Consider the following 21376-nt stretch of genomic DNA (forward strand, 5'->3'; position numbering starts at 1 on the left):
ACTAAATGCCATCAATAATCAGTGCCTATTTTTGCTCAGTGCTCCCAAGCTAACTTCTGAATTTTATGTCCATTGCTGTAATTCCAGTGCATAGATTAATACCTGGCACAATATAGTTGATCAATAATTGAATAAATGAACAATGAAAGGATCTTTTACCACTGTACTTTGCTTTTGCAAGCAGCTCATATGTCTGTCTCCAAAGCGAGGATTTGAATGTTATATTAGTTAGCAATCTTTTCTCCACATTAATAGACTGCCTGAAGAAAAGGGATTAAATATTAGGGATTTATTTTGCATGTGTATTAAAAAAAGATGAGATGCTTTTAGAATTTGATCATTGACTTCCATCATTGTCAAGTTTCTGGACTTGATGACTTCCCCATCATTCTCTTGACTTTCCCCTTTGTGATGACCTGGTAGTTTCTTTGTTCAAAGATAGGGAAAGGGGGCTTATATAGTTCTACTTATCTCTTTTACAAGAAAGAACAATCTTTTCCAGAAGTCCTTAGCATAACTTCCCTCAGGACCACTGGCCATGATTGGGCCACATGCCCAGGATCTGGCTGCAAAGGAGTTTTAGAAAGGTAATATCTGGCATTTTTCAGTCTTTATGATGGGAGCTGGTTTCTTATAGCAAGAAGTAGAGTGTAAGAATATTTTAGATCAAGACATGAGTTATGAAAAATATTTATTGTAAAACAAACAAACAAAAAAATAGTGCAAGCATGATGGTAAAGGGAATCTGATTCTCAGCTTTGTGTCAAGGAGTCATGATGGGATTGTGGAGACTGTGGCAACCTGGAGAAAGTACATCATATTTAAGGAAGGCAGATGAATCTCAGTTCTCCCCAAATTATGAAACCTGAGCTGCCCATCATGAAAACAATGCTATGTGAAATACCAAGATGTGCAAAGCATCAAAGAGGAAGATCTAAGTAAGTTATATGAGCAGGTGGCTAAAAGTCCTAAGCCATCTGCTAATCCTTTCTCAATGCATTTCTATGGCTTTATGGGAAGTTTGCTGTAACTAGTTGCTGGAGGAAGAAAAAATTAAAAAATTAAGGCCTGGTGCAGATGAGTCTGCTCAGTATTTGACACCACTTGGAAGTGGATTCCCTCTGCATGATTGTAACCTCTCTCAGAGGTGTTTTTGAAAAATGATGTAGGAAAATTCTCTTACTGTGTAGAATTCTAGCAGTGTATGTGGTTTTCTACTTTGTCCGAAAGAGAGGAATTCAGAGGCAGTATTGATATTTGACAGTGGCTAATCATGTGCAATTAATTAGGACTTGAAAAAATAATATTAAAAAATTGATGACAAGAAGTTCTGGAGAAGATGTATGTGGTTGTGCCTGTCAGGTAGAGCATGGAATGTGAAGATATTTGTGTTGCATGTAAAGTTCAACACAGGGCATGCCACATAGAGGAGGCTATGTATAATCAGATAAATAACATTATCTGTCCTGTGAATGCTAGCATTTTTCTCCAGGTACCCTAGTACTTTCATAGCGAACCCATGTACAAAGAGTTTATGGCTGCAGGGATGGAGACAATGTGTGGGTTCAAAAATAGAATTTCCCTCAGCAAGATGATCTGATTACTTTTGTTGCTTGGTTAACAACCATGGGCTAAGTCAACAGCAATGGGCCAAAATTCAGATTCTGATATAGCACAATGCTATGACAGACTGGCCAGCCACTGTGCCAACTTGATGACATTAGATCTCTCCCAACATATAAAGGGCAGCATATAACATATAAATTTCCTCTCACTGGAATAGAGACATAATGTGGATATGGATTTACCTTTCAGATATCATATTTCTACTAGCAGCATTAACCATGAACTTTTAAAAATTGGGATATAATTGTATAAAGTGAACTTCATAGATCTGAAGTGTATATTTTGATGTAATCCTCACTTCAATTAAAGAGTAGAAAATTTTCATCAGCTCAGTAAGTTCCTTTCTATCTCTTTTCAGTCAGTTCCTTTAAGGCAATAACGGTTATCTTTCCTATTATCATACATTAATTTTACCTGTTCTTGAACTTCATATAAATGAAGTATTTCATCGTATGAATATTCTACAAATAGTTTTTATATTCTCATATTTATGGACATTTGGATTGTTTCTAGTTTTTTTTTTCTATTATGAATAGAGGTGTTATGAGGCTTCATATATAAGTATTTTTGTAAATATATGTTTTTGTTTCTCCTGAGTAAAGATTTTGGAGTGGAACTGCTGTTTTAAGAGTAGCTGTATGCTTAATTTTATGAGAAACCTGCTCACGGTTTTCTAAAGTCATTATACTACTTCTTATATCTATCAGCAACATGAGAACTTCAGTTGCTCCATGTTCTTGGTGACATTTGATGTTGTGAATCTTTTTAATTTTAGTCATTGTATTGGTTGTAAAATGGTAGTTGATTCTGGCTTTAATTTGCATTTTTATCATGATTGATAGCAAAGATGTTGAGCACATTATTTGGTGCTTATTGACTACATATATGATATATGGAATATATATATTTTCCGTTTGTAGTGTTTGTTCACATCTTTGCCCATTTTTAATTGGGTTTTTGCCTTTTTATTATTTATGTGTGTAATTTATACATTCTATATTCAAGTGCATTTTAAGATATAGGTATTGTATTTTTTTCCCAATATGCAGTTTCCCATATACATTTTTAATGGTGATTTTTGATAAGAAAACTTTAATTTTGAAGAAGTTTAGTTCATCAAATTTTTTCTATAGTTTTTCTAAGAAGTATTTGCCTACTCCAAAGTCATCCACTTATTTTCCTGTTTTTCTCTGAGGTTTTGATTTAACTTTTATTTTTTAATTTTAATTAATTAATTTATTTAAACTTTTCAAAAATTTTTATTGGAGTGTAGTTGATTTACAGCGTTCTGTTAGTTTCACATGTACCACAGAGTGAATCTGTTATACGTATATGTATATCTACTCTTTTTTAGATTCTTTTCCCATATGTGCTATTACAGAGTATGGAGTAGAGTTCCTTGTGCTATTCAGTAGGTCCTTATTAGTTACCTACTTTATATATAGTGGTGTGTATATGTCTATCCCAATCTTCCAGTTTATCCCTCCCCTGCCCCTTACACCCTGGAAACCATAAGTTTATTTTCTACATCTGTAACTCTATTTCTGTTTTGTAGATAAGTTCATTTATAACCTCTTCTTAGATTCCATATATAAGTGATATCATATGACATTTGTCTTTCTGTGTCTGACCCACTTCACTCAGTATGACAGTCTCTAGGTCCATCCTTGTTGCTGGAAATGACATTATTTTGTTCTTTTTTATGGCTGAGTAATATTCCATTGTATATATGTACCACATCTTCTTTATCCATTCCTCTGTTGATGGACATTTAGGTTGCTTCCATGTCCTGGCTATTGTGAATAGTGTGCTGCAGTGAACATTGGGGTGCGTGTATCTTTTTGAATTATGGTTTTCTCCAGATATATGCCCAGGACTGGTATTGCTGGATCATATGGTAGCTCTATTTTCGGTTTTTTAAGGAACCTCCATACTGTTCTCCATAGTGGCTGTACCAGTTTTCATTCCCACCAACAGTGTAGGAGGGTTCCCTTTTCTCCAAACCCTCTCCAGCACTTATTGTTTGTAGATTTTTGATGATGGCCATTTTGACCTGTGTGTGGTGATACCTCATTGTAGTTTTGATTTGTATATCTATAATAATTACTGATATTGAGCATCTTTTCATGTGCTTTTTAACCATCTGTATGTCTTCTTTGGAGAAATATCTATTTAGATCTTCCACCCATTTTTTGATTGGGTTGTTTTTTTTTTCCTGATACTGAGCTGCCTGAGGTGTTTGTATGTTTTAGAGATTAATCCCTTGTTGGTGGCTTCATTTGCAAATATATTCTCCCATTCTGAGGGTTGTCTTTTACTTTTGTTTATCATTTCCTTTGCTGTGCAAAAGCTTTTAAGTTTAATTGGGTCCCATTTGTTTATTTTTGTTTTTATTTCCATTACTCTAGGAGGTGGATTGAAAAAGATCTTGCTGCGATTTATGTCAGAGAGTGTTCTCCCTATGTTTTCCTCAAAAGTTTTATAGTATCTGGCCTTACATTTAGGTCTTTAATCCATTTTGAGTTTATTTTTGTGTATGGTGTTAGGGTGTGTTCTAATTTCATTCTTTTACATATAGCTGTCCAGCTTTCCCAGCACGACTTATTGAAGAGACTGTCTTTTCTTCACTGTATATTCTTGCCTCGTTTGTTGTAGATTAGGTGAGCATAAGTGTGTGGATTTATTTCTGGACTTTCTATCCTGTTCTATTGATCTATATTTCTGTTCTTGTACCAGTACCACACTGTTTTGATGACTGTAGCTTTGTAGTATAGTCTGAAGTCAGGGAGCCTGATTCCTCCAGCTTTGTTTTTCTTTCTCAAGATTGCTTTGGACATTCAGGGTCTTTCCTGTTTCCATACAAATTGTAAAATGTTTTGCTCTAATTCTGTGAAAAATGCCTTCGATAATTTGAAAGGGATTGCATTGAACCTGTAGCTTGCTTTGGGTAGGATAGTCATTTTCACAATATTGATTCTTCCAATCCAAGAACATGGTATATCTCTCCATCTGTTTGTATCATCTTCTATTTCTTTCATCAGTATCTTATAGTTTTTGGAGTACAGGTCTCTTGCCTCCTTAGGTAAGTTTATACCTAGGCAATTTGTTCTTTTTGATGCGTTAGTAAATGGGATTGTTTTCTTGATTTCTCTTTCTGATCTTTTGTTGTTAGTGTATAGGTGTGCAACAGATTTCTTTATATTAGTTTTGTATCCTGCAACTTTACCTAATTCATTGATGAGCTCTAGTAGTTTTCTGGTAACATCTTTAGGGTGTTCTATGTATACTATCATGTCATCTGCAAACAGTGGCAGTTTTACTTCTTTTCCAAGTTGTGTTCCTTTTACTTCTTTTCCTTCTCTGGTTGCTGTGGCTAGGACTTCCAAAACTATGTGGAATAAAAGTGGCGAGAGTGGACATCCTTGACTTGTTCCTGATCTTAGAGGAAATGCTTTCTGCTTTTCACCATGGAGAATGATGTTTGCTGTGGGTTTGTCATATATGGTCTTTATTATGTTGAGGTAGGTCCCCTCTCTCCCCACATTCTGGAGAGTTTTTTTTTAAATCATAAATCAGTGTTGTATTTTGTCAAAAGTCCTTTCTGCATCTATTGAGATGATCATATGGTTTTTATTCTTCAATTTGTTGATGGGGTGTATCACACTGATTGATCTGCGGATATTGAAAAATCCTTTCATCCCTAGGGTAAATTCCACTTGATCATGGTGTATGATCCTTTTAATGTGGTGTTGGATTCTGTTTGCTAGTATTTTGTTGAGGATTTTTGTGTCTATGTTCATCAGTGATATGGGTCTGTAATTTTCTTTTTTTGTGATATCTTTGTCTGGTTTTGGTATCAGGATGATAGTGGCCTCTTAGAATGAGCTTGGCAGTGTTCCTTCCTATGCAATTTTTTGGAAGAGTTTCAGAAGGGTAGGTGTTAACTCTTCTCTAAATGTTTGATAGAATTTGCCTGTGAAGTCATCTGGCCCTTGCCTTTTTTTTGTTGGAAGATTTTTTTTTTTCCAGCAAAAGATTTCACATATTTATTACTGAGCTACACAGTGAGCAGTGGTGAGGAAAGATCAAGAAAAGAGGAGAGGGCCACTCCATTTTTCCCATCAAACACAGGCAGCTGTTCCGGACACTAGTGATGTTCTGATATGGTAAGACGCAATTGACCTTGATGGCATAAATGTGTGACACTTCACGTGAGGTTCCTTATAGACCCAGCTTAGTTCTTCTCCAATGTCTTCTCTTGGAGTTGTATCTGATTTTCTTACCAGTTTTTATTCAAATCCATTGGGGAATGGGATGATTCTGCTTTTGTTTTTGGCCAGGAATCGCTTGATCCTGAAAGTCTTGTGAGAAGACATGGCGAGGAGCAAATTCAACCACACATAGGATGGCAAACAAGAGAAGAGAGGAGGAAGTGAGTGGAAGAACATATTTAGAAGGCCTGTTGGAAGATTTTTAATCACAGTTTCAATTTCAGTACTTGTGATTAGTCTGTTCATATTTTTTATTTCTTCCTGGTTCAATCTTGGAAGGTTGTATCTTTCTAAGAATTTGTCCATTTCTTCTAGGTTGTCCATTTTATTGGGGTATGGTTAGTTGCTTGTAGTAGTCTCTTATGATCCTTTGTATTCTGTGGTGTCCATTATGACTTCTCCTTTTTCATTTTATTGACTTGAGTCCTCTCCCCTTTTTCTTTATGAGTCTGGCTAAAGGTTTATCAATTTTGCTTATCTTTTCAAAGAACCAGCTTTCAGTTTCATTGGTCTTTGCTATTGGTTTTTTTGGTCTCTATTTCATTTATTTCTGCTCTGATCTTTATGATTTCTTTCCTTCTACTAACTTTGGGTTTTGTTTGTTCTTCTTTCTCTAGTTGCTTTAGGTGTAAGGTTAGGTTGTTTATTTGAGATTTTTCTTGTTTCTTGAGGTGAGATTGTATTGCTGTAAACTTCCTTCTTAGAACTGCTTTTGCTGCATTCCATAGGTTTTGGATGGTCGTGTTTTTGTTGTCATTTGTCTCTAGGTATTTTTAGATTTCCTCTTTGATTTCTTCAGTGATCCACTGATTACTTAGTAACATATTGTTTAGCCTCCATGTGTTTGTGGTTTTTATAGTTTCTTTTCCTGTATTTAATTTCTAATCTCATAGCATTGTGGTCAGGAAGCATACTTGATATGATTTCAGTTTTCTTAAATTTACCAAGGCTTGATTTGTGACTCAAGATCTGATCTATCCTGGAGAATGTTCTATGTGCACTTGAGAAGAAAATGTATACTGCTGCTTTCAGATGGAATGTCCTGTAAATATCAATTAATCTCTCTGATCTAATGTTTCATTTAAGGCTTGTGTTTTCTTATTAATATTCTGTCTGGATGATCTGTCCTTTGGTGTAAGTGCGATGTTAAAGTCCCCCATAATTATCGTGTTACTGTCGATTTTCCCTTTTATGGCTTAACATTTGCCTTATATATTGAGCTGCATGTTAGGTGCATCTATATTTACAACTGTTACATCTTCTTCAGTTGATCCCTTGATCATTATGTAGTGTCCTTCCTTGTCTCTTGTAACAGTCTTTATTTTAAAGTCTATTTTGTCTGATATGAGTACTGCTACTCCAGCTTTCTTTTCATTTCCATTTGCCCCTCACTTTCAGTCTGTATGTGTCCCTAGGTCTGAAATGGCTCTCTTGTAGACAGTGTATATATGGGTCTTGTTTTTGTATTTATTCAGCCAGTCTGTGTCTGTTGGTTGTAACATTTAATTCATTTACATTTAAGGTAATTATCAATATGTATGTTTTTATTGCCATTTTCTTAATTGTTTTGTGTTTGTTTTTGTAGGTCTTTTTTCTTCCCTTCATCTTGTGTTCTCTTCTCTCTTCTCCTTAGAGTTTTCCCTCTAAGGACTCAAAATTATCATAAATAAAGCTCCAGAGTTTTGGGCAGCTATGTTTTTGACCATGTGGAAAAAGATGGGCCTCAATGAGACAGAAAAATGAAGCTGGAGTATAAACTTAAATGAAAACAAGAGGTAGAGAGATAAGCTTTACTTACATTTCTTCCTTGAGTGCCAATATAATAAATATTTCATTTAATCTGTCTCTTGTTATTCTCATAATTAGTGATGAATTTCCTGGACTTCTTTGAAAATAGTTATTTCTCCATTATTTCAGCTGGTGTTAGAGTAATAATCTATAGTTTATTGGAGATGGAAAAGAATTATATAGCTCAAGTGGCTTCAGATTGTATAAGTAAATTTATGCTTATTTATCTTAAATATCTCTTAGGACTGTTTTAGGAGCCATGAGGAAAAAATTTCAGCTCTTACTTATCATGAATTTGTGGAAATTTTTAATTGGTTCTATCTACAAGTTATTTGAAAAATATAGAATTGATATTGCCTCTTTGAATAAAAAATATTTAGAAGGCCACAAAACAGAAACTAATGAAATTAGTGAGGTGACATTGGAAACATAATTTGGGAGAGATCACTAAGGAGTTTGTTTCAAATGTTAATCTTTAAAAATCTCTATTGCTTCAAATAGAATAGGTATAATTCCTATTGGAGGTTTTGATTTTGGTTGTCAAACTCCATAAGAAAGACAGATCATGGAATATGTTCCCCAAGGTGTTGATTTTTTTCATTCATTCAATAAATATTTATTTATCACCTTAATTGGGTAAGGCATTCTTCTAGGACTGGAAACCCAGTGATGGGAAAGGCAAAAAAAAAAGATTCCTATTCTTATGGAGGTTATATTACAGTGAAGGGTTCAGGCATAAACAATAAAAAATTAGTAAATAAGTAAATAAATAAATGTAGTCATTTCCATTAATGGTGAATGTTATGATAACAACAACAACAAAAAATCCCCCAAACAAATCAACAACAAACAGAGTGATAGGAAAAAGACTGATGATGAAGGTGAGGCTGTTCAGATAGGGTGTTCAGAGATGGTTTCTGTGTGGAAGTGAAATTTGAGTAGAAACTTTAATATTAAGAAGAAGTCAGCCAAAAGATGATCTTAGGAAAGAGCATTTTGGGCAGAGGAATGCAGCAAATGTTATGGTTCTGAGTTAGGAATGAATTTGGTGAGGTCAAGGATGAAAAGAAGGGCAGTGTGGCTGAAAGGTAGTGAACCAGGCTGAGTAAGGACCATGGCAAGAAAATTGGATTTTATTCTTAATGTAACGGGAAACCACTAGAGATATTTAAGTAAGAGGCTGATGTATTTTTATTTTTTAAAAAGATCACTCTGACTGACGATATGCGGAATGTACTATGGAGAGTTGAAGTGGGGAGTCGTTTAGAAGCTATGGTAGCATATTAGAAGAGAACTGATGATAGCACAGGCTAGAGTGGTGGCTGTGCAGAAGATGAGAAGTGGTCATGCTCAGGCTGTATTTAGGGGCAGTGTCCGTAATACTTGGATTAGATGGTGGAGGCAGGTAGTGAGGGGGGAAAAAGAAATCAAGAATTCTTCCTAAGCTTTGGCCTGAACATTGGTTGACTAATGGTCCTATAAAGAAGCCTAGGGTGTAAAACAGAATTTGGTTTTAGGATATGTTAAGTTGCAAATGCCTATTAGTCATGAGATGAGGTGAGAAAGATGTCAGGTTATGAAAGGTAAAACTTTAGCTAACATTTCAGTGGCTCCCTTTATTACAGTTGAGATGGGGTGGCCTTCTAGTCCATCTAACTGGAAACGTAAACTAGTCGTCTCTAATAGTGGTCAAGGGAGTATAACCTCAAACTCCCTACTCTGCAGTGCTATTTATGAGTCTTGCCTAAATTACTTGCAATAGTTTTCCAGTACCCACATTTACCGACCTAGTACCAGCCATGCACATCTGTCTATGAAAGTCCATCTACTATTTTGTGGTACCTCATAGCATTTGATAATAGGTTAGAGAGAATCTAAATACACTATTTGGACTATGGAAGGGCAAATTCTCTTACTTTGTAGACTTGGTCAGTATACTGGACTTAAGGAAATATTTGACATGTGATTTCACATTTTCAAAGTGTTGCCCTTTTGGTGTTTCCATATCACCTTGGAAAACCCAGACTGAGCTGAGAGAAAGTCTCTAACACTAATGAGAGAGGTATTCAAGGGAGAAATTAAATACAGGGCTCATTGGTACCTTTAGAAGCACTATCTGAATGAGTAAAAATTGGCCTGGATGAAGAGCATTCCTAACCTGGTATTCTCAGATTCACAACTGAGCTAATAAACATTGTGAATACTCAGAAATACCATTACCTGTCCTCACGGTATGTATACAAGCACCTTTAATGGACCAATGTGTAAAATTGGTGGAAAGAAATAGAATTAGGAGAAGGTAAAAAATTAAAGGGAATAGTGGGGAAAATGTAAATCATAGAAAGAGCTGGTAAATAGGAGAAACCTTCTTAATCTCAAAAGAAAATGGAGAAGGATTAGATGGGAATTAAGAGTGACTAAATAGGGGACTTCCCTGGTGGCGCAGTAGTTGAAAATCCGCCTGTCAATGCAGGGGACACAGGTTCGAGCCCTGGTCCGGGAAGATCCCACGTGCTGTGCAGCAACTAAGCCCATGCGCCACAACTACTGAGCCTGTGCTCTACAGCCTGCGAGCCTAGAGCCCGTGCTCTGCAATAAGAGAAGCCACCGCAATGAGAAGCCCGCGCACCACAGTGAAGAGTAGCCCCCGCTCGCCACAACTAGAGAAAGCCCATGTACAGCAACGAAGACCCAACGCAACCAAAAATAAATAAATAAATTAATGAATTAAAAAAAAGAGTGACTAAATAAACATCATCTTAATTAAGTTTCATAACAATCCACTGAGGTAGATATTATTACCTACTTTTGTATTTTATAGATGGGCAGTTAGACTTAGCAAGGTTCATTTTGGAGAAGGTAACTGTGCTAGGTGGAATTCTAAGATGGCCCCCAATATTCTTCTGGTGTACATTTCTTGGATAATCCCCTCTCTGAGATGAGGGAGAACCAGTGAATATATGATGGAATATCATTCCTATGATTAGATTATATAGTAATTATGAAGGAATTTTAAAGATATAATTAAGATCCATAATTAGTCAACTTTGAATTAATTAAAAGGGAGATCATTCTGAGTGGGGCCTCACCTAATAATGTGAGCCTTTAGAAGATGGAAGATGTCAGAAGATTCTCTTGCTGGCTTGGCAGAAATAAACTGCCATTGTTGTGAGAGGGCCATGTGACTAGGACCTGAGGGGCCAAGAGCAACCCCTGGCAGATAGTAAGACAATGGAGCAATGGGTGCAAAAAAATGAATTCTTCCAATGACCAGTGAGATTGGAAGAGGACTCCAGCCTCAAATGAGACTGTAACCCCAGCCAAGAACTTTATTTCAGCCTAGTGAGACCCTGCACAGAGAACCTGCTTGTGCTTTGCCAGGCTCCTGACTTACAGAAACTGTGACGTGGGTGTTGTTTTAAGGTGCCAATATATTGGTAATTTTTTACACAATGATAAAAAAACTAATATAGTAATGAAGGAAAAATAGGTAAATTTATAGTTTGGCAATTTTGGTCCCTTCACTTCAGACTTTCTGAAGATACGAGGTTTCTTTAATGAGATTTTTTTATACACCTGGCTTTTTATAAATTCCTACTCAGAATCTAGGAGAACAAGTATAGTTTTCTTTCTCTTGTCTTCTTTCACAGAGCCCTCTCAACGTTTACACTTCTATAGCTCTCCCCATCCTCATAATATCTTTTGTGATGGAAATGACTGAAAATGAAGTAAAAGGAGAAATAACCATGAGCGTTACTTTTCACTTTAATCATTTCTCTTTTCTTACAACGTCACTAGGAAACTTTTGAATAGATGCTAATAATAGAGAAAAAAGCATAAGAAACATAAATATATGAGGAAATTGAGGAAGATGGAAAAAAAGGAAGTTTTAATCCAAATATATTTCTAACTTTGACAGGTTCAAAAAATGCTCCATTTGCCTGCTATGAAGAAATACAGTCTCAAACTGATAGGTTTGGGAACTGTGGTAGAGAAGGAAGCAGATATAAATTTTGTGCATGGAGGTATGCTATGCAAATATTAAAGATACTTCTCTTATGTTCTGTAAGATTCTGTTTTTAGTTTTTCTCTATATATGTCATTCATTCCAGTGGTTTCAAGTATCACATGTGTATGGGAGTAAATCTGAAATCAAAATCTGTAGCCTTGGCATCTTTCTTGTGTTACAGGCTTATTAAGCCTGTATCAATGGCTTTCCTTTTTACTTTAAATGTTAGCATTAAAGTGTTACATTTTCCTTAGATATACTGCCATAAATCTAGAACCATTGTTTATTTTTACTTTTTTGTCAAAGAAAGCAATCTGATGCATTCCTAATAAATGCCTAATGCATAATAATCATATAATTTATTATGTTTGCAGGAATCTTATATGTGGCAGATTAATTTGTACCTACCCCTTTCAAACTCCTTTCCTTCGAGACGGTGCTTCTGTGATTTATGCTTTTGTACGAAATACTGTATGTATAACTATGCACTACACAACGACGGGTAGAGAAGATCCAATGATGGTCAAAAGTGGCTCTATTTGTGATACTGGGAGGGTAAATGACTTAAAATCTATTTTTAAAAATCTAGTTTTATTAATTCCTTTAATAAATATTGCAGTTAATTACTAGTGCTTTGTAAACTTGAATATTTGGTTAAGGAGAAAATGAATAAGCTTCAATTGGTCTCTGAGGGAAATGAGAGTTGGTTGATCCCCGTTAGAATTTCAGTGTTGTGAGCAAGGAAAATCCAAGTGTTCTGGGGCTGGAGTGGGGAAGAGAGAAATCTTGGGAATACTTGTACTTGTAGTTAAATATTCCATAACATGGAAATTCACTTTTCTTCTTGGAGAAGAAAGAAGAAATCCCACTTAATCCCACTTATGTCTTTTACTCTATGGAGTTATTGCAAAGATTAAATGAGATAATAGTATAAAGTGCTTAGCACAATGCCCAGCATATAGTAAGAGCTAAATATAGGTTGGCTATTATTATTTATTGTTATTATAATTTGTTATCTATGAGACCAACCAGCCAAATCTGGAGAAAACATAGAGGGAATAAATTTACTTCAAAATCTCTACGTTCTAAAAGGAGTTGTTAGACACACCACAGAGGCCAAGAACTAATGAGAAGACTGAACACATTAAAGGCTTAAAAGGGTTAGGGTGTTGGGGTTTAGAAAGGGTTTTGTGAGGCCATTTCTCTGAAGAGTGTTGTGATTTCATGTTTGAAAGGAAATCATTTTCACATACATTATTTCATTTTAACCTTGAAACAAATCTCAAATAGTTTAGAAAAAGTATTATTGTACTCATTTAAGAAAACTGCAACTTAGGGAAGTTGATATTGCTAGAAATAAGGGAGTTGGGAATATATCCTTAATCCTCTGATTATTATACTTTATACTTAAAAGAATTAATATTTGGATGTTTAATACATTCCATAATAGAATGTTAGATATCTGTAGTATATTTTAATGAAAACTTCTAATATCTTTCTGAGGAACTCGAATAATAGCGCATATTTAGTGAAAACTCCTGATTATTGAATTGATTTTCTTCCTATGCAAACTTTCGATATGTGCAATAATACAGAATATTATTTAAACTGTGCTCTTAGGGATGGTTTTGTTAGATTTCAGACTATTGTAATTAAAAGTGATTTTTTGATTATGATTTTTTTTATGTCAGTCTTGTTTCATTTGTTTCTCCCATTTCCCTGCCCTGAATCATTTTTTTTGGACTGTTTTTAAAGAAGAATTTTAGATTCACAACAAAACGGAAAGGATGTTAGAGGGGATTTCCTAACGTGCCCTCTTGGCCCCACACAGGCATGTCTTCCCCGTTACTAACATTGCCCACCAGTGTGGTACAGTTGTTACAATTGATCAACCTACATTGACACATGCTTATCACACAAAGAAAATAGTTTACGTAAAGCTATTGTACATCCTATTAGTTTCTGACCTATATTATTTTCCTTCTCTCTTAAGAACTTCTTTTAACATGTCTTGCAAGACAGCTCTCTTAGCGAAAAATTCCCTCCATTTTTGTGTGTCTGAAAAAGTCTTTATCTCTCTTTCACTTTTGAAGGATAATTTTGCTGTATATAGAATTCTAGGTTGGGGATTTTTTTCTGTCAATACTTTAAATATTTTGCTCCACTCTTCTGACTGCCTGGTTTCTGAGGAGAAGTCAGATGTAATTCTTATCTTTGTTAATCTATAAGTAAGGCTTTAAAAAATTTTTTTGCTTTTTTCAGGATTTATTCTTTGATTTTCTGTTTGAACACAATATGCCTAGGTGTAGGGGTTTGTTAGTTTGTTTGTTTGTTTGGAATTTATCCTGCTTATTGTTATCTGAGATTCCTGGAACTGTGGTTTGGTGTCTGACATTAATTTGGGGGAAATCCTTAGTCATTATTGTTTCAAATATTTCTTCTGTTCCTTTTTCTTCTTCTTCTGGCATTTCCATTACATATATGTTATACCTTTTGTAGTTGTCCCACAGTCCTTGGATATTCTGTGTTATTTTTTTGTCTTTGTTCTTTTTGCTTTTTCATTTTCCAGGATTCTATTGATACATCCTCTAGCTCAGAGATTCTTCCCTCAGCTATGTCCATTGTACTAATAAGCCCATTAAAGGCATTTATTCATTTTTGTTACAGTGTTTTTTTTTTTTTATTCCAGCATTTATTTTTATTTTTTTCTTAGGATTGCTGTCTCTCTGCTTCCATCTCCCATCTGTTCTTGCATACTGTCTACTTCATCTATTAGAGCCCTTAGCATATTAATCATAGTTGTTTTAAACTCCTGGTCTGATAATTTCAGTATCCCTGACATGTATGGTTCTGATACCTTCTCCGTTTTTCCAATTGTGTTTTTTAGCTTTTAGTATAACCTTATCTGTTTTCTTGAGAGCTGGACATGATGAACCAGATAAAAGAACTGCTGTAAATAGACCTTTAGAAATGTGGTGGTGAGGTGTTGTGGGAAGGGGAAGTGTTCTTTAGTCCTATGAACAGATCTGAGTCTTTCAGTGAACCTGTGCCTCTGGACTGTGAACTTCACAAGTGTTTCTCATGTTTTTTCTCCTCCCTTAGATGGGACAGGATGGCTGGAGTGGGCTGGAGTTGGGTATTTCTCTTCTTACACATGGAAGGTTAGAGCTGACTGAAATTGGGTATTTCCCTTCCCCCAGATCAGTTAGGCTCTGATAAAACACCACCAGATTAGGCTCTAGTTAACTAGTTTCTCCTGAGGGCAAGCTTGTTAAGAACAGAGTGCTCTGGCTACTTCAGAATGGTTGCTTTTCCCCTCCTCCTGCCAGAATACAAGAAATTTTTTTCTCTAATATTTACTGTGAGAACCCGGTTGAGCTCCTGGATGTACATCTCACAAAACTGTGGGGCTCTCCTGGAGTTCCTAACTCTCAGAGGTGTCTGTATTGAGCCTCCAGCAATTCATCAATTACAGTTCAGACTTTCCTACCCTGGCACGGGTACCTGAGGAGGTTTCCGCTTGTGAATCTTTTCTCTGGTAAGCTGTGACTCCCTGTGTTCACTTGTCTGTCTCTCCAATTTGGGGGGCAGTGGTTTGCCCCCAAATCACTTCTTTTATGGATCCTAAAAGAGTTGTTGCTTCTTCAGTCTGTTCAACTTTTACTTGTTGTTAGGATGGAGTGGCAAGTTCCAAACTCCTTAAATGGGGAACCGAATACCAGAAGCTTGAATCATTTCTTTAAAATTTATTTTAAAAAATAGACTTTATTTTTTAGGGAAGTTTTAGGTTCACATCAAAAGTTGCAGAAAGTACAGGGAGTTCCCATAACCACTTACCCCAAAGAAGTGCAGACACGTACACTATCCACAATCCTACACTATTACATCATCCTCACCCAAAGTCCATAGTTTACATTAGACTTATCAGAAAAATCCCCAAATATTTGTAGCTTACACTACACATTTCTAAATAACACTTATGCCAAAGGAGAAATCTCAAGAGAAATTGAAAAATATTTTTAATTAAATGAAAATACAACATATAAAAATTTGTGGGTTACAGCAAAAGCAGTACTTAATGGAAATTTACTGCATTGAATGGCTGTGGTCTTATAAAATTACTGATGGTAATGTTACAATAACTGGACTCCTCTAACTCAGAAAAAAAATTTTTGTGTTTTTCTTTAGATTTGTGTAAATCGTGAATGTGTAGAATCAAGGATACTTGCAGACAGATCATATAATTGTTCACTAAAGTGCAATGGACATGGAGTAAGTAAGCACATGATTCATGTTTTCCCAAATCACCTCTCTTGGACACTTTTCAGCATCATTTGTTAATTTATTCAACGTTTATTGGGTTCCTACTGTGTGCTAGGACATGTTGTATCTACTTAAAATGTGGGGCTGAATTGGGTTACTAAATTTGTAGCCATATGTTTTAGAGGACATTGTACAGAATTAAATTGCTGATGACTCTAACAAATTTATTTTTACAGTTGGGCACTTTTCAGAGGTATTAAATATTCCAGTAAATACATTAACCTGTTCGTTACGTGAAGATAATTAAACTAAAGTGTGTGTGTCTATGAATATATAGGGTGAGGGAAAATTATTGGTTTTATCCCTCATTTTGTAATAGACCTTTTTTTATTTTTCCCAATGAGACCAATTTACTTCCCATACCAAAAAAGTAAAAGTGCAGTGGATAGAAGGTTGGATTGTTGATCTCAAGTGATAGTAGAACACCCCTATTTTATTTTGTTTCATTTTTTAAAAAAATTGGAGTATAGTTGATTTACAATGTTGTGTTAGTTTCAGGTGTACAGCAAGGTGGATCAGTTATACATATACATATATCTGTTCTTTTTTAGATTTTTTTCCCATATAGGTCATTATAGAATACTGAGTAGAGTTCCCTGTGTTATACGGTAGGTCCTTATTAGTTATCTATTTTATATACAGTAGTGTGTATATGTTAATCCCAAACACTTAATTTATCCCTCCCCGACCTCCTTTCGCCTTTGGTAACCATAAGTTTGTTTTCTACATCTGTGACTCTTTCTGTTTTGTAAATAAGTTCATTTGTACCATTTTTCAGATTCCACACATAGGCAATATCATATGATATTTGTCTTTCTCTGACTTACTTCACTTAGTATGATAATACCTAGGTCCACCCATGTTGCTGCAAATGGCATTATTTCATTCTTTATTATGGCTGAGGAATATTCCATTGTATATGTGTACCACATCTTCTTTACCCACTCCACTGTTGATGGACATTTAGGTTGCTTCCATGTCTTTGCTATTGTAAATAGTGCTGCAGTGAATATTGGGCTGCATGTATTTTTTCTTTCTTTTTAAAACTTTTAATTTTATATTGGAATATAGTTGATTAACAATGTTGTGTTAGTTTCAGATGTACAGCAAAGTGATTCAGTCACACATATACATGTATCTATTCTTTTTCAAATTATTTTCCCATTTAGGTTGTTACATAATATTGAGCAGAGTTCCCTGTGCTATACAGTAGGTCCTTGTTGGTTATCCATTTTAAATATAGCAGTGTGTACATGTCAATCCCCAACTGCCTAACTATCCCTTCTCCCCACCCTTCCCCCCCCGGTAAGCATAAGTTCATTCTCTAAGTCTGTGAGTGTTTCTGTTTTATAAATAAGTTCATTTGTATCATTTCTTTTTAGATTCTGCATATAAGCAATATCATATTTCTCTTTCTCTGTCTGACTTACTTCACTCAGCATGACAGTCTCTGGGTCTATCCATGTTGCTGCAAATGGCATTATTTCATTCCTTTTAATGGCTGAGTAATATTCCATTGTATATATGTACCACATCTTCTTTATCTACTCCTCTGTTGATGGACATTTAGGTTGCTTCCATGTCTTGGCTGTTGTAAATAGTGCTGCAGTGAACACTGGGGCGCATGTATCCTTTCAGACCATGTTTTTCTCCAGATATATGTCCAGGAGTGGGATTGCAGGATCGTATGGTAGCTCTATTTTTAGCTTTTTAAGGAACCTCCATACTGTTCTCCATAGTGGCTGCACCAATTTACATTGACACCAACAGTGTAGGAGGGTTCCCTTCTCTCCACACCCTCTGCAGCATTTATTATTTGTGGATTTTTTTGATGATAGCCATTTTGCCTGGTTTGAGGTGAGGTCTCTTTGTAGTTTTGATTTGCATTTCTCTAATAATTAGTGATGTTGAACTTCTTTTCATGTGCCTCTTGGCCATCTGTATGTTGTCTTTGGAGAAATGTCTATTTAGGTCTTCTGCCCATGTTTTGATTGGGTTGTTTTCTTTTGATGATATTAAGTCTTACAAGCTGGTTGTAAATTTTGGAGACTAATCCCTTGTTGGTCACATCATTGCCAGATATTTGCTCCCATTCTATGGGTTGTCTTTTTGTTTTGTTTATGGTGTCCTTTGCTGTGCAAAAGCTTTTGAGCTTAATTAGGTCCCATTTGTTTATTTTTGTTTTTATTTCCATTACTCTGGGAGACCGATCGAAAAAGATATTGCTTTGATTTATGTCAGAGAGTGTTCCGCCTATGTTTTCTTTTAAGAGTTTTACAGTGTCCTCTCTCACATTTAGGTCTAATCCATTTTGAGCTTATTTTTGTGTATGGTGTTAAAGAATGTTCTAATTTCATTTTTTTACACGTAGCTGTCCAGTTTTCACAGCACCATTTATTGAAGTGACTGTTTTTCCTCTTGTATAGTCTTGCCTCCTTTGTCACAAATTAATTGACCATAGGTGCGTGGGTTTATTTCTGGGCTTTCTGTCCTGTTTCATTGATCTATAAGTCTGTCATTGTGCCAGTACCATACTGTTTTGATGACTGTAGCTTTATAGTATAGTCTGAAGTCAGGGAGCTGATTCCTCCATCTTTGTTTTTCTTTCTCAAGGTTGCTTTGGCTCTCCAGGGTCTTTGTGTTTCCATACAGATTTTAAGATCTTTTTTGTTGTCCTAGGTCTGCAAAACATGCCATTGATATTTTGATAGTGATTGCATTGAGTCTGTAGATCGCCTTGGGTAGTATAGTCATTTTGACAATATTTATTCTTCCAATCAAAGAACATGGTATAGCTTTCCATCTGTTTGTGTCATATTCAATATCGTGCATCAGCATCTTACAGTTTTCAGAGTACAGGTCGTTTGCCTCCTTAGGTAAGTTTACTCCCAGGTATTTTATTCTTTTTGACGTGATGGTTAATGGAATTGTTTCCTTATTTTCTCTTTCTGGTCTTTTGTTGTTAGTGTATAGAAATGCAACAGATTTCTATGTATTAATTTTGTATCCTGCAGCTTTACTGAATTCATTGATGAACTCTAGTAGTTTTCTGGTAGCACCTTCAGGATTTTCTATGTATGGTACCATACCATCTGCAAATAGTGACAGTTTAACTTCTTCTCTTCCAATTTGTATTCCTTTTATTTCATTTTCTTCTCTGATTGCTATGGTTAGGACTTCCAAAATTATGTTGAACAATAGTGGTGAGAGTGGACATCCTTGTCTTATTCCTTATCTTAGAGGAAATGCTTTCAGCTTTTCACCATTGCGTATGATGTTAGCTGTGGGCTTGTCATATATTGCCTTTATTATGTTCAGGTATATTCCCTCTATGCCCACATCCTGAAGAGTTTTTATCATAAATGGGTGTTGAATTTTGTCAAAGGCTTTTTCTGGATCTATTGAGATGATCATATAGTTTTTATTCTTCAATTTGCTAATGTGGTGTATCACACTGATTGATTTGTGGATACTGAAAAATCCTTGCATCCCTGGGATATATCCCACTTGATCATGGTATATGATTCTTTGAATGTTTTGTTGGATTCAATTTACTAGTATTTTATTGAGGATTTTTGCATCTATGTTCATCAGTGATATTGGCCTGTAATTTTCTTTTTATGTGATATTGGCCTGTAATTTTCTTTTTATGTGTCTGGTTTTGGTATTGGGGTGATGGTGCCCTCACAGAATGAGTTTGGGAGTCTTCCTTCCTCTGCAGCTTTCTGGAAGAGTTTCAGAGAGTAGGTGTTGACTGTTCTCTAAATGTTTGGTAAAATTTGCCTGTGAAGCTATCTGGTCCTGGACTTCTGTTTGTTGGGAGTTTTTTACATACAGTTTCAGTTTTAGAACTTGTGATTGGTCTGTTCATATTTTCTATTTCTTCCTGGTACAGTCTTGTCCATTTCTTCTAGATTTTCCATTTTATTGGCCTGTATAGTCTCTTATGATCCTTTGTATTTCTGTGGTGTCAGTTGTAACTTCTTTTTCTTTTCTAGTTTTATTGATTTGAGACCTCTCCTTTTTTTTTTCCTTTCCTTGATGAGTCTGGCTAAAGGTTTATCAATTTTGTTTATCTTTTCAAAGAACCAGCTTTTAGTTTCATAGATATTTTCTATTGTCTCTTTGTTCTGATTTCATTTATTTCTGCTCTGATCTTTATGATTTATTTCTTTCTACTAACTTTGGGTTTTGTTTCTTCTCCTTTCTCTGGTTGCTTTAGGTGTAAGGTTAGGTTGCTTACTTGAGATTTTTTTTCCCAGCTGTATGACTGTATTGCTATAAACTTTCAATATTTAGTTTTATGAGCTGTTTGTATATTTTGGAAATTAAGCCCTTGTTGGTCACATGGTTTGCAGATATTTTCTCCCATTCTGTAGGTTTTCTTTTCATTTTGTTGATGGTTTCTTTTGCTGTGCAAAAGCTTCTAAGTTTGATTAGGTTTCATTTGTTTATTTTGTTTCTATTTCTATTGTCTTGGGAGACTGACCTAAGAAAACATTGGTACGCTTTATGTCAGAGAACGTTTTGCCTGTGATCTCTTCTAGGCTTATGTTTAAGTGTGTAAGGCATTTCAAGTTTAATTTTTTTATGGTTTGAGGCTGTGTTCTAACTTCATTCATTACATGAAGCTGTCCAACTTTCCCAGCACCACTTGCTGAAGAGACTGTCTTTTTTCCCATGGTATATTCTTGCCTCCTTTGTCAAAGATTAATTGACTGTAACTGTGTGGGTTTATTTCTGGGCTGCCTATTCTGTTGCATTCATTGATATATCTGTTTTTGTGCCAATTCCACACTGTTTTGATTACTGTGGCTTGGTAATATTGTCTGAAGTCTGGGAGGGTTATGCCTCCCGCTTTGTTCTTTTTCCTTAGGGTTGCTTTGGCAATTCTGGGTCTTTTATGGTTCCTTATAAATTTTAAGATTATTTGTATTTTCTTAATATATGCATTTATTGCTATAAATTTCTAAGAGCTGCTTTTACAGAACCCCAGTTTTTGTCTGTGTTGTTTCCATTTTTATTTGTTTTGAGATTTTAAAATGTCCTTTTTAATTTCTTTCTTGACCTATTGGTTGTTCAGGAGTGTGTTGTTTAATTTCTACATGTTTGTGAATTTTCCAGCTTTCCTGCTGTTGATTTCTAGTTTCATATCGTGTTGGTCAAGTAGATACTTTGTATGTTTTCAGTTTTCTTAAATTTGCTAAAATTTGTATTGTGGCTTATTATATGACCTATCCTTGGTAATGTTCCATGTACACTTGAGAAGAATATGTATTCTGTTGCTCTTGGGTGGAATGTTCTATATATATCTGTTAGGTCAATTTGGTATAAAGTATAGCTCAGGTCCAGCATTTCT

The 21376-nt window shown here is 35.4% G+C and overlaps 1 protein-coding gene and 1 pseudogene across 2 annotated transcripts in view; one reads left to right on the forward strand and one right to left on the reverse strand.

Moving 5' to 3' along the window:
* Positions 1-21376, forward strand: part of ADAM32 (ADAM metallopeptidase domain 32) — a 203511-nt gene that overhangs the window by 123519 nt on the left and 58616 nt on the right. Inside the window, exons 15-17 of the mRNA XM_082374769.1 lie at positions 11605-11710; positions 12069-12249; positions 15883-15966. Coding sequence (XP_082230895.1) covers positions 11605-11710; positions 12069-12249; positions 15883-15966 — 371 coding nt within the window. The remainder of the gene's footprint in view (positions 1-11604; positions 11711-12068; positions 12250-15882; positions 15967-21376) is intronic.
* On the reverse strand, positions 872-11625 carry LOC309619532 (annotated as a pseudogene). Its single transcript has one exon. The product of its transcript is annotated as an uncharacterized misc_RNA (transcript).

Source organism: Balaenoptera borealis (assembly GCF_965194805.1).
Source record: "Balaenoptera borealis genome assembly, chromosome: 21".
NCBI classification, from domain to species: Eukaryota; Metazoa; Chordata; class Mammalia; order Artiodactyla; family Balaenopteridae; genus Balaenoptera; species Balaenoptera borealis.